This window comes from Jaculus jaculus, chromosome 1, assembly GCF_020740685.1.
Source record: "Jaculus jaculus isolate mJacJac1 chromosome 1, mJacJac1.mat.Y.cur, whole genome shotgun sequence".
NCBI classification, from domain to species: domain Eukaryota; kingdom Metazoa; phylum Chordata; class Mammalia; order Rodentia; family Dipodidae; genus Jaculus; species Jaculus jaculus.
This window is the reverse complement of record NC_059102.1, coordinates 290707987-290720882: the sequence shown is the minus strand read 5'-3', so window position 1 is coordinate 290720882 and position 12896 is coordinate 290707987. Positions and strand designations below refer to the sequence as shown.

At 39.9% G+C, this 12896-nt stretch overlaps 1 protein-coding gene across 2 annotated transcripts in view; it reads left to right on the top strand.

Moving 5' to 3' along the window:
* Pla2g4a (phospholipase A2 group IVA) overlaps positions 1-6564 on the top strand; it is a 184074-nt gene extending 177510 nt beyond the window's left edge. For both annotated transcript variants that reach the window (XM_004659505.3, XM_045156652.1), the window contains one exon: positions 6050-6564. In XM_004659505.3, the coding sequence (XP_004659562.1) occupies positions 6050-6181 (132 nt within the window). In that variant the 3' untranslated portion in view covers positions 6182-6564. The remainder of the gene's footprint in view (positions 1-6049) is intronic.
* The last annotated feature ends 6332 nt before the right edge of the window (positions 6565-12896 follow it).

Below are 12896 nucleotides of genomic sequence, written 5' to 3'. Positions count from 1 at the left end.
AGACACTGTTATGTGTGCATTTATTTAGCACAGGACAATATACATAATAATGAGATTTTAACCTTTTTATATTTTATTTTTATGTATTTATGAGAAAGAGAGAGAAACAGAGGGAGAGAGAATGGGCATGCCAGGGCTTCTAACCACTGCAAATGAATCCAGATGTATGCACCACCTTGTGCATTGGGTTTATGTGGGTCCTGGGGAGTCAAACCTGGGTCCTTGAGCTTCACAGGCAAGTGCCTTAACTGCTAAGCTATCTCTCCAGCTTTTTTATGTTTTGTCAAATAATTTTATGAAGTGTTAAGTAGTAGATGTTAATCAAAATAAAGCAAAGTACATATCAAGGAGTTCTGGTAGTTAATTCTTAATGGCAGTACATCATGGTAAGAATGTTTAGGTAAGAGTTAAGTTCTTGCCTGTGGTCATTTGAAAGAGATGTTCACCATAGCTTCATGTGTGCTGATTGAGTGCATGGGCCTCAGCTAGTGGCATTGTGGGAGGTATAGCCTTGCTGTAAGTGGCATTCTGAGTGGGCTTAAAGATGTTATAGGCAGTGCAAGTGAGGTGACTCAGACTACTTCCATTCAGATATGTTACCCTCTTTCATGCTTTCTTTCTCATGATGAATCTCCCTCTCAAAATTCTGAGCTGAATAACCTTTTTCTTCCCTTTTGGTCCTTTGCTTTTGGTCTAGTATATGGTCCCTGGATCAAGAATGTATTTACAGCACTGCCTTTTCGCAAAGAATTAGCAAGTTTATTACAAATTATGGCCTATTTTATTTTAGGTCTGTTGGGGAGGAAAGGCACGAATCCTCCTTACCTGTCATACAGGGGCCTGGCTAGACAGGTCAACAAGCAAAAAGCATAACAAATCCATTCAGTTGTAATTTTACATGATGAGAGTCTTCAAAAGAAAGACCAAAAGATCCAGGGTGGACTACATATTTCTTTTTATATTTTTAAAATTTTATTTATTAGATAGAAAGAGGCAGATAGCGAGAATGGGCATGCCAGGGCTTCTAGCCACTGCTAACAAACTCCAGACATATGAACCACCTTGTGCATCTGGTTTATATGGGGACTGGGAAATTGAACCTGGGTCTGTTGGCTGCATAGGCAAGTGCTTTGACTGCCAAGCCATCTCTCCATCCTCAAGGGATACCCGTTTTATTCTTAAGTTTCATGTAGCATGGATAGGTATATAAAAATATGATTGTAAGGGTCGTAGTTCAGGGGTACAGCATTTGACTGCACAAAATAAGATTGCACAAAACTGCTGGTATACTAGATTGGAAAGACAATCCAGGTCTGTCTGTCTGCCCACATTTGTCTTGGCCTCTGTGTAGTGTTTCTTCCTCCTGGGAGTGGGGAAGGGTCTTTTGAAGTGGAGGCCTTAGGATCTGCTATCAGACAACGGTGAGAATTAATGTCTAGTTCTAGGACAGAAAATAGAGGGAGGGCAGAGCAGCATGGTTAGACTTTATAACTTACTTTGGGAAAAGGTGTTCCAGTTTCTAACCCCCTTGAGGGTAGAGGAACCATAGACCCTGTGGCTTGCCCAGGTGAGGGGAAGAGGAGGTGGGATAGGAGGCAGTGAGGCAGGGGAAGGCTTTGTTTCTGAGGCTTTTCTGAAGTATGTTGTGAGGGTTTTTTTTTTTTTTCTTAGCCCTCAAAGCCCAAATTTATCTACCTCTAATGCTATGTATGATTTCCTTCCATCTTATTGATACATTAAGTTGACACATATTTATTATCACCCAGCTATTTCAAGGAAACAGCAAGTTACAACACAAAACGAGGAAGGAAGGAGTCAGGTGTGATGAATGTGTGTCTGTAATCTCAGCATTTGGGTGTCAGAGGCAGGAGGATCCTGGGTTTGAGGCCAGCCTGGGCTCCATAGGAAGCCCCTATCTCACAAAGAAAGTAACAGAAATGAACGAAAAATGGAGAGAAAGTTTTGTGTACTTAGTATTAGTTAAATATTTCTTTTCTGTAAGTGTTGAATGCTCAAACCTAGCTCAAGAAGTGTGAAACCTAGCTCAAGAAGTATGTGTGTGTGTGTGTGTGTGTGTGTGTGTGTGTGTGTGTGTTAGCTTATATGTGAGAGAAGTAGGTCATATATTAGACAAATTGCTGAAAGAGACAATTCTGTAGGGAGCTGGTATGAGTTCACAAGTCTTTTCCACTTTGCTTTATTGTTCCCCAAACACGGGCTCCTTTCCAGACCAGCCAGCCGGTTCCCATGTGTCTCCTGTGTGCCGTGGGCATGCCACACAGGCATCCGCTCTAAGCCTGTGTGGTTATCTGTGGAGAATGTCTGTCCTCTCCAGCGGTGAAACCATCTGTGTTCAACTCCAGCCACATTGTGCCCGTGGGCTGAGACTGTCCTGCGTCATTTGACTTCTGAAAGTAGCTTCAGGGCATTAATTACTTTTGATATACTTGGTATGCACCTTTCATATTCTAAAATAAGCTGAGACCAAAAATGGCAGGAATGAGACCCCGTTTTCATATGTGCCTTCTTATTGTTAAAGCAGACATTAGCCCACAAATCCACAGTAATTTAGATAGAAATATCATTTATGTTCTCCTGTATTACTATTTTTATACTTTCTCAGAATATATCATGATTTCCTCTCTAGAACTACTTTTAAATTTTTTATGATATAAAAACTCACTTTATTTTACAAATTGCTAAGTTGCACACCAGATTTGTTTCTTTTAGGAGGAATGTCTTATTTTACATATTTTTAAGATTGGCTCTTTTTCTTTTTCTTCTTCTTCTTCTTCTTTATTTTATTTTATTTTTTTTGCTTATTATCTAACTTTATTGCCAGAGAATTAAGTGAATGATTTCAAAAGTTAGGAAGATACTGAGTGATGCAAATAGAAGGTGTCATGGATCAGACCTGGGCTGGGCCATGTGGACACAGAAGGCCAGGATTTGAAGGTTATTGTGGAATAAACCTCATAGGAAGAATTTAGAATCTCCATGTATTCCAGGGAGGAATGAAAGTGCAAATTAGATATAAATGCTAGTATAAATACAGTAAAAATATTCAACTTTGACACTGATTTGATACATGTTGCTGAAAGGTTTAAGTTTAGCACGTGAAACAGTCCTGACAACTCATAGTTGCAGGTAACACCACCAGGACTGGCTGGGTTCTGCTTACTGGTTTCATAGTGCCGCCTAGTGGTTAAACTTGTACATTCTTGTTGCAGTGGATTTGAGTTTGTTAGCTGTAAATGCCGTTTTTCCCTTTTGAGAACTTATTCTTTTTTAAACTAGGAATACCAGCTGAGGCCAATTTTTGGTAAATTGACTAGTTTTTGAAACTATTATTTCTGGTTTTTTTGTGACTTCTTTATAAAGGATTGGACAACATTATTGGTCTGATTTTCCCCATAGTCTTTTCTGTTCTAACGCTCTTTTAAATGTTTAAATGTAGAGTTTTATTTTTCCTGGAACTTCTCTGCAATGCAGGTTTTATTTCTCTATCTTGTATGAAGAAGAAGAAACTAGCTGATGAAATTGTGGAGTGACCTCCAGAAAGAGACATTGTCATAAAAAAAAAAAAAAAAAAACTTATAGTGGGACAGTTTGAATCATGGGATCGATGGCTGATTTATAACATGTAATAAGCTCATTCTTGCCTTCTTAGCCCAATTTCCCTTGATCCCACATGGCTTAGAAATGATGAGGCCCAGCAGCTCTTTGATTCAAACCCTTTGTAGGGCTGAAGGACCTTTTACCACAGAATTAATAGTGTCTCCTTTACTCATGGGCATGTGGTCAGCCAATACCTGCTTTACTTACAAGACTTGGTAATATGCATCCCATTTCCTCAAGAAAATAATGGGATATTTTTCAAGCATATGGAGGAATGACTTTTTTTCCCCACTAGTGCTAATTTCCAGAATACGAGTGTTTATTGTTAGCTACTCTGAGAGGAATAGAGGTTCCCTGCCTATGGGTCAGATACTAGGTTACAAAATAGTGCCTATGTGTTAACATTCCCAAGATCTTACCATTTTTTTTTCTTTTGTTGTTGTTTGTTTGTTTTCAGGCCTTGGCCACACTTGCTCCATGAGCTGTGGGATTGGGAAAAGCCTTCTATGCATGGCTGTGAGGCCAAATGCCACATGAGTTCTGAGTGGGAGGAAGCCATGGAGTCCTAAGCCTCTCAGACTTGTCAAAAATTCCTCCTCTTAGAAAAGGGCTGAAAGGTGCATAGTGCCATGATGTTACTTAATCCCTGGGCTGGAGAATAAGGGGAAGTGCAGAAGAACCCTGAACCTTTCTGGCCTCTGGCTGAATCATCCATTCTGTTGACAGTTAAGATGGAATCTTACACCCCTGTTCTGGGAGTGGAGGCTTCCTGATGGGAGAGGGTTCAAAGCAGAGGAAAATCCGTCCATGGTAGCCAACCTGCCCCCTTTCCAAGGCCTTTTCCCATCTCTCTGCAGAAGCTGCTCTTACCAAATTTCAGAATTTCTTTCTCTCCTAGAGTTCTTCAGTTAAACTTAATACCAAAAAAGTGTATAATACTGACTATATTTTCCTGTTTTATCAATTTGGGATAAACATAAAGATTATTCTGAGTGCAGTGGCAGTACTTTTTCATTCGTGGAGTTACAAAGTGTGGTGAGTCCTAGCTGGAGAACACTGGTGTCCTCTATGTATTCATTTGTTTTCTTGAGAAGCAGGGAGTTGTTCCCCTTTGCTCCTCATTAGGGGAATGCTCACTTCTTTGTGGTCTCATTTCCTTTCATCTGTTAACTATAAAACACCATGAAGATTATGGATACAGTAATTATCATTTTCTTTCATATTATCAATTCCTTCTAAAGGTTGTAACATAAAATGCAAATTAATCATATTACAGATATCTTACTTATTAATTTGGTAATTGTATGTATATATATGAGGTATTTTTATCATGTTTATCCCTTCCCATTACCCTCTCTTGCTCCCCTCCCATACTTGCTGAATACCTTCCCCTCCCTAACTAGTCCCCCTTCTACTTTGATTTTTATTTTTTCTTGGTAATCCAATGAGCTTAATAAGGGTTGCTTACATGAGCATGGTGTGGAGTTATTTACATGATTATGGGTAACTTTTCAGTCCCTATACCACAAATATAGGAATTTGGTGAGCCCTTGAGATCCATGGAGCCTTTTTTGGCTCTTGGTTGGGCTTTAACCCAGGAGCTAGGGTGTTGAAGGGTCACAGTCACACAAAACTGAGTCAGTGGCTTTCAGGTTCTTGTGTTGTGAATCTGAAGAATGAAATCTGTAAGCCATGGAGGGTGACATTTAGAAAGATTTTATTATAGAGCTTAAGAAAAGGAAAGAAGGCACAGCTCCGAGTCTTTTATGGTAACCTACTGGATGGTGTTTGAACTGGTCAATGTAGTGCCCTTGCCAAGTGTCTGAATGCCTTGTAGTGCTATTCATGCTCCCTGTTAGGTTTTTAGGGAAGGGGAACTTCTTCAGGTAAGAAGAGATGAGAAAAAAACCAGCTCCCATGTCTTGTGAGCAGACATCTTGTAATCTTATTCACATCTTCATGTCAGGTTTCCAGGAAGGGAGGCCTACTTTAGGGAAGAAGAGAAAAGGGGAAAAAAACAGATCCCCCTTTAAAGGTGCCAGAACATTTTAGCCAATTTCTATCTCATTTCCCCCTCTGAAGATGTAACCCTAATTGCCTCCGGACTAACGTTGTCTCCCCTCCCCCAGCAAACACTGACTTTTCACAGTTTATCAGCAAGAGGCAGGGCCTCTTGACATACTGTACAAATTTTATTTGCAACTGCAAATAACAAAATTTGAAGCATTCCTAGGCACTTCTGTGATGGATATGGTTTTAACAAGAGTGAAATGATTGAATGCTCAATTCAAATGTATGTGTAAGATTGCTCAGATTTCCCTCAGTATGTGTAAAAAAGAATATTCTAAGAACACATCAACTGAGTTTTTGTTTCCATCACACAAATGGTTTGTAGCTTGACTAATTGCATATCTTCTGTTCTCTCCTGTAGGTGATAAAGGATGCCATGGTTGAAAGCATTGAATACAGAAGACAAAATCCGTCTCGTTGCTCTGTTTCCCTCAGTAATGTTGAGGCAAGAAGATTTTTCAACAAGGAGTTTCTAAGTAAACCCACAGTATAATCTATGAGCTAGAAAGAGGAGGTCATTTGAAATTCCATGGAACTGGACTCAAAAGCACATTACAGATAGTTTACTGAACATAAGGACTGGCTCATACTCAGCTGTAGTTATTTACCTAAATGACAACAATAGTGTTACAAATGTGGTAGGAGGGAGATAATGTCAATTATGTAACAATACACTTAACAGGTGTCTGTCGGTATGAATTTCCTGATACAAATATAGGGACTTATATAGTATTTTAAACATTCCTCACCAACCTTGTTTGTGTGTGCCCTTTTAAAAATGTGGTTTTCTATCGAAAATATTTAATAGTTCAATCTTAGTAAAGTTTTTCATCTTATGTGAATGTTAGTCACTGACTAGATTTATTCATGCCATTACACAACACTATTTTTTATTTATATATGAATATATAATACAGATGAAATAAATACATCAATGTACAAGTTTCTGTGTGATAACTGGGTTTTTTATTCTTAATAATGATTTTTTATTTAAAAAATTTTAGAGAAGGCTTACTTTTTTAAAAAATAAATCTTTTTTCTTTATTTATTTACTTGTTTTACCTTTTTAAATTTTATTTATTTATTTGCAATCAGAGAGAGAGAGAGAGAGAATGGGCATATCAGGGCTTCTAGCCACTGCAAATGAACTTCAGATGAATGGGCCCTTTGTGCATCTGGCTTAAGTGGGCCCTGGGGAATCGAACCTGGGTCCTTTGACTTTGCAGGCAAGCTTCTTAATTGCTAAGCCATTTCTCCAGCCCTCACTTTTTTTTTTTTGAGGTAGGGTCTGACTCTAGCCCTGGCTGACCTGAAACTCACTCTGAAGTCCTAGGCAGGCCGTGAAATCACAGCAATTCTATCGCTGTCTCTAAGTGCTGGGATTAAAATCGTGTACCACCACTCCCAGCTATTTTTTAATCAGATATTTTATGGTTATGAAAGCCTTTCAGATGCACAGAGTTGACACTCCACAGGTGTTATTCCTAACTTCAAATGTAAAACATTTTTAAACATGTTTTTCTTGCTTCAAAGAGAAAGTGTATATAATTTGTTCAATAAGTGGTATCTAGTTATTTCATAAGTACAAATGTATGACACCAGTAGTGATTTACTTTGTTGATGTTTCCTGGCCTCCTTATCACCAGCCTGAACTGCTGGCCCCAGAAAACAGTTGAGTGGCAGGAGCTGTGTCGGGCTAATGAAGTGGCCTGCCCCTGGCATCTGCTAGGGCTGTCTCAGGAACTGCCTGTACTGAAGGACTGTGGTTCTGGGCCCTGGAACCACCGCGGCTCAGAACTGATCTGCCAAGTCTTAGAACTTTCTTTTTCTCTGCTCTTTGCCACATTTCTTTTCTTTAAGATCTCTACTTTTTTTTTTTTAAATTCTCTTTCCTTTCACGTTTTTCCTACAAGGAAAGACAAGAAACAATAATAAAGAATAAATGAAAGCTGGAAAGTTTCTCTTTTTTTCATTTATTTATGCAAATGACAAATGAGTGTGCACCATGTACCCTTAGCTGTGTACAGGATCTCAGTGCGCAAATGGTGGATGGAGCTGATCATGTACCTGCCTCGAGGATTCTACTGGTACATTCATTACTTTCTGGTCACTGCAAACAACATGAGGGAGGATTTGTTTCGTCTTGTGGTGGCTTGCACTCGTATGTCTGTACAGGACCTCATGGTGTCAGGAACATGTGGATGAGCAGGCTGTCCACCGCATGGTAGACAGTAGACAAAAAGCTTGACAAAAAGGAATTTCTGGCCGATTCTGCTGTCTCCACCTCTCTTCTTTCTATAGGTGCATTGGGATTACATACACCTGCTACAGTGCCCAGCTTTAATGTGGGGTGTGTGGACCTGAGGTCAGGTATCCATGCTTGCAAGTCATCTCCCTGGCTTCCCACCTTGTATTGAGGTAGGGTCTCTCCTTGCTTACTGCTGAATTTGACAGGTTAGTTGATTTTATTCCTAATGAAAGATGAAAGTTTACTTCTCACACATTCTTTCTAATACTGTGGATATTTCGTAGGTATTTTGGTACCAGCTCCTTTACTTTTTCTTGTTCTTTTTCTTTTTCCATTACTTCTAGTGTCTCTCTACATATCCCAGGCTACCCTTGAACTCATGATGAAACACAGGCCAACCTTGAGTTTGCAGTCTTTTTGTTTTCGCCTCAACAAGGGACGTGTACCCCCATGCCTGGCTGAATATCCAGGTTTGATGGCTGCACTGCAGTCATGTTACAGATCATATTTATTTTAGTAGGTACACATTATTCAGAATGATGGCACATCATATTGGCAGTGTACTTAAAAAGGACAAATGAAAGAAAAATCCTTATATTTTAAACTTTTCTGTAAGTGTTAAATTTGTTACAAACTGCTTAAAATTGTGGCAATAGAATTTCAGTCAGAAGGTTCTCTCAGAAAAATTAAAGGGGTTCCCATCAGTGGTTCTCTTTTCTTATCGGTAGTTTCTTTGTTAATTCTTTATGTAGCTTATCAATGTAAATCCTATTTTTCTAAATTGCAAAAAACTTAGAGATATAAAATATTGGCAAGTGTTCCATGGAATTACTTTCAATATTTTTGAATAGTTTTTTTTTTTCAAATAATTTGAGGGTGAACATTTTATGATATCCTAGTGGCTTGTGTTTCTTCTATTACTTTAGTACTAAGTTACAAATCAAACTAATGCCACTCTTAGCCTACATATGCATAATAACAAAATGAGTAAAAAAAAAAAACCAAACCATAAAGTAGCTGGGCATGGTGGCTCACGCCTTTTAATCCCAGCACTCGGGAGGCAGAGGTAAGAGGATCGCCATGAGTTTGAGGCCACTGTGAGACTACATAGTGAATTCCAGGTCAGCCTGAGCTAGAGTGAGACCTTACTTTGAAAAAAACAAAACAAACAAACAAAAACAATAAAGTGTTTGTTGAATAGAGAAGTTGCTTTCTTGGTTGGACTCTGAACAATGCAGATCAGTAAGCACTTGTGTGCTTATCATATGTGCAAGAGACATGCTTGGCAGGTATGACTGATGTTCCTCCAAGATTCCTTTTTTACCTGTGACACAGCCCCATCTCTGTTTCTGGGTTCTGATCTCCTCACCATGAAGAAAGAATTAGGTCAGTAAACAAGTCAAAAGGAAGAGTGAAAGCTATGAACTCCCAGTGGAAGTGGGATGCCAGCTGAGGGGTTGCCATCAAGTGTTCTAGCTCTAACCCTGGGCAGCTCTCAGTGTACCAGTCAAGAGGGATTCTGTCAAAGTGGGGTCTGAAGCACATCCTCTGGGAGCAGGAGCTGGAAGCTGCCAGAACAGTGAGCTGGAATGGGAATCTGAGCTCTCTCTCCAAGGCAGGAGCCAGTCTGGGCACTGAGAGTGCAGATCTAGATGCAGGGGCAGGTCTGGCACAAGACAAGGTCCAGGCTATGATTAGAAACAGATTCAGGAGCCAACAGCAGTTGTGACAGGTTTTGGAGACAGGAATGGTTTCAGTGGACAAGTGACTCCAGAGGGACTCTGGTACCCAAGGCAGGAGGTCCAACTAGTCCAAGGAAGAATCTGAGTTAGAGAGGCTGTGCACGAAGGTTTACACTCACCCAGGTGGAGTGCCTGGGTCAGGGCATGCAAATGAGGTGAACGTCATGGGGACCAATCAGGAGAGAACTGAGCAGCCTTTGCAGAGAGGATGAAAGCCTAGGGAAAGATGGTGGCTCTAGTTCCTTTGTTACTATGGTAATGATGGCAAAGTACTACCTGGCTGTTTAATTGTGTGATAGTTGATGAAGAGATGGTTCAGTGGCTAAAGACTTTCCTGCAAAGCCTAAGGACCCAGGTTTGATTCTCCAGGACCCACATAAAACCAGAGGCAGAAGGGGACACATACATCTGGAGTTCATTTGCAGAGGATAGAAGCCCTGGAACGCCCATTCTCTCCCAGGTTCTGTCTGCCCCTTTCTCTCAAATAAATAAATAAATAAATAAAAAATCAATCAATCAATCAATCAATAAAATATTCTTTTTAAAAAAGTGTGTGACAGGGCTAGAGAGATGGCTTAGTGGTTAAAACATTAGGTTGTGAAGCCTAGGGAAAGATGGTGGCTCTAGTTCTCTTGTTACTATGGTGATTAATGATGGCAGAGTACTACCTGACTGTCAAAAGTGTGTGATAGGGTATTGAGAGATGGCTCAATGATAAATCACTTTCCTGCAATGCCTAATGACCCAGGTTCAATTCCCTAATATGCATGTAAGCCAGATGCACAAGGTGGCACATGTATCTGTAGTTTGCTTGCAGTAGCTAGAGGTCCTGGCATGCCATTCTCTCTCTCTCTCTCTCTCTCTCTCTCTCTACTTCTTTCTTTCTCTTTTTCTTTCTTTCTTTCTCCCTCTCTTTCTTTCTTTCTCTCTCTCAAATAAATATATAAAATATTTTTTAAAAGTGTGTGACAAGTCAGCTTATGTGTGTGTTAGTGGAGGAAGGTTTAAAACCTGGGGGACCCTCCTTCCCCTCTCACCTGGCTGGGGCAGCCATCCCTCAGATACCTTGACCATTGGTTGTATTCTTTTGAGAATCACTCTCAGGCTTGGGTGGTTATGGCCTCTTTCTTGGAAACCTGCAATGGATGACTAGCCGAAGCTGGGGACAGGGCTGCCTTCTTTTAGGAGGGGGCCATTCTCTGATGTCTTTCTGGTTCAGAGTTCTCCCTAGGATCACAAGGAATTAAGAGTTCAACAAAACCCACCCCTGTTTAACCTCTCTTTCTCTGTTGTATTCCCATGTTCTCTCATTTGCAGATTTAACAAAATGCATTCTCTTAACATATTACTTATACAAGAATTTTCCATTTGCAGCCAAGTGTGGTGGCTCATCTCTATAATCTCAGCACTTGGGAGGCTGAGGTAGGAGGATTACTCTAGCCTAGGTCAGCCTGTGCTAGAGTGAGACCCTGATTCTAAAGAAATAGAAGAAAAAAAATTTAAAAAACTTTCTTCCCCTAGAGAACATTACCTAAGAAAACTTAAAATACACAAGACCTAATCCTCTTTCAAAGATTTTACAGGTTTTGGAAGAGACAGAAAAGATATAATTCATAAACTGGCAAATGACTATCTATAGATAAAGTTTGGTGTAACAAGTTATTCACTAAAATAGGGTAAATGAGCAAAATTTCTTGGAGAACTAACCCTTTAGGCTATCTTAAAAGATAAGTAGAACTTCTCATAGGATCTCGGAGATGTTATTTCACCGTCTAAAGCAAACTTATTTCCTCTTTTGAATTCTCTGTCCTTCACTTCTTTTTAACATTACTTTGTATTTGCTGGGGGGAGAGGAAGCGTTCATCCAATGGATTATTTTTGTTTCTAAGCCCTAAAACTTCAAAGCACTTGAAAAGTAAATTTCTCATATGCTGCATCAAGCTACTAAGTCTAATCAGATGAAATATGACCACAACAGAGACTTTTGCACTAAAATTCAACAACCGAAGAGTGAAGCTATTAGGAGAGGTAAGCAGCAGTGCAGTTTCTAGGTGGATCTTGTCCAGGTTAGAGAGTCTGCTTGGCAACTAAAAGCCACTTGCTTGAAGTAGAGACTGTCGATACTCTTTAAGGCAAACTATTAGTTTTGTAATTGCTGCAGCAAAATACCTGACAAAAAGCAACTTAAGGAAGGAAGGATTTCTTCCAGCTCATGGTTTGAAGACACCGTCTGTCACAGTGAAGGACATATGGTGGGGTGGACCCTGTGGCAGTGGGAGCATGAGGTGGCTTGCTTGCATGTTGGTGGATCAAGAAGTGGAGAACACTTGGGCCAGAACCCAGACCAGCTATAAGCCCTAAGTTCATCCCCCAGCAGTCTGCTTCCTATAGTGAGTTCCCACCTCCTAAGTTCCCATAACCCTCCAAACAGTGCTCTCATCTGGAAATCAAATATTAAACACATGAACCCATGGGAGCAGTTTCACATGTAAAACACAACTGATGGCTAGGAACAATGTTTAAAATTTATTTAGATTTTATTAACATTCTTTTATGTACTAGGTATTTATAAGGGAATCCTTTAATATAAAGATGATATAATTATTGTAGTTATCTCTAAATCCTTTCAGTTTGGAGGTGAAAAATATACCATGCATGTTGCCACTACTTTTCTGTCCTCTCCACTGGTGAATCAGGATATAGTTTTGGGTTCTTGCTCCTGTGCCACAGGTCAGCCACAGTAATTGACTGGAATTGGCATAGGAATTGAAATCACTACTAGGTATCGTCTGAAAGCAAAACTAGACTTGGTGGGACTCCATCAAATCAGGAAAGCATCCCAGGAAAGCAGTTAGAGTTGTTCAAACCCATAATAAATTCCTTGTCCCCGTTCTATCCATCCTACTGAGAGGACATGAACTCAGGGCACTCATTTACGAGGTGGGGAGTAAGGGACAGTTTAGATGACTTCCTGATGCTTTCCAAGTTAGAGTATACAGTTCTTTAGTTCTGTTTACATTTTAAGTGAAAGTGGTGGTTAATCCATGGAAATAACTATGATGGTAGTATTTCAGATTGGGCAACTGTCTGGGAAGGGAAATGTTTTAGGTTGCACCCATTCCCAGGTATGAGAACTGCTATACAATCTGTCTTCTGAAGGTACTGCCTACTCCATATCAAGTGTATGTTTAATAACAGTAATTTACCTCTAATGTTTA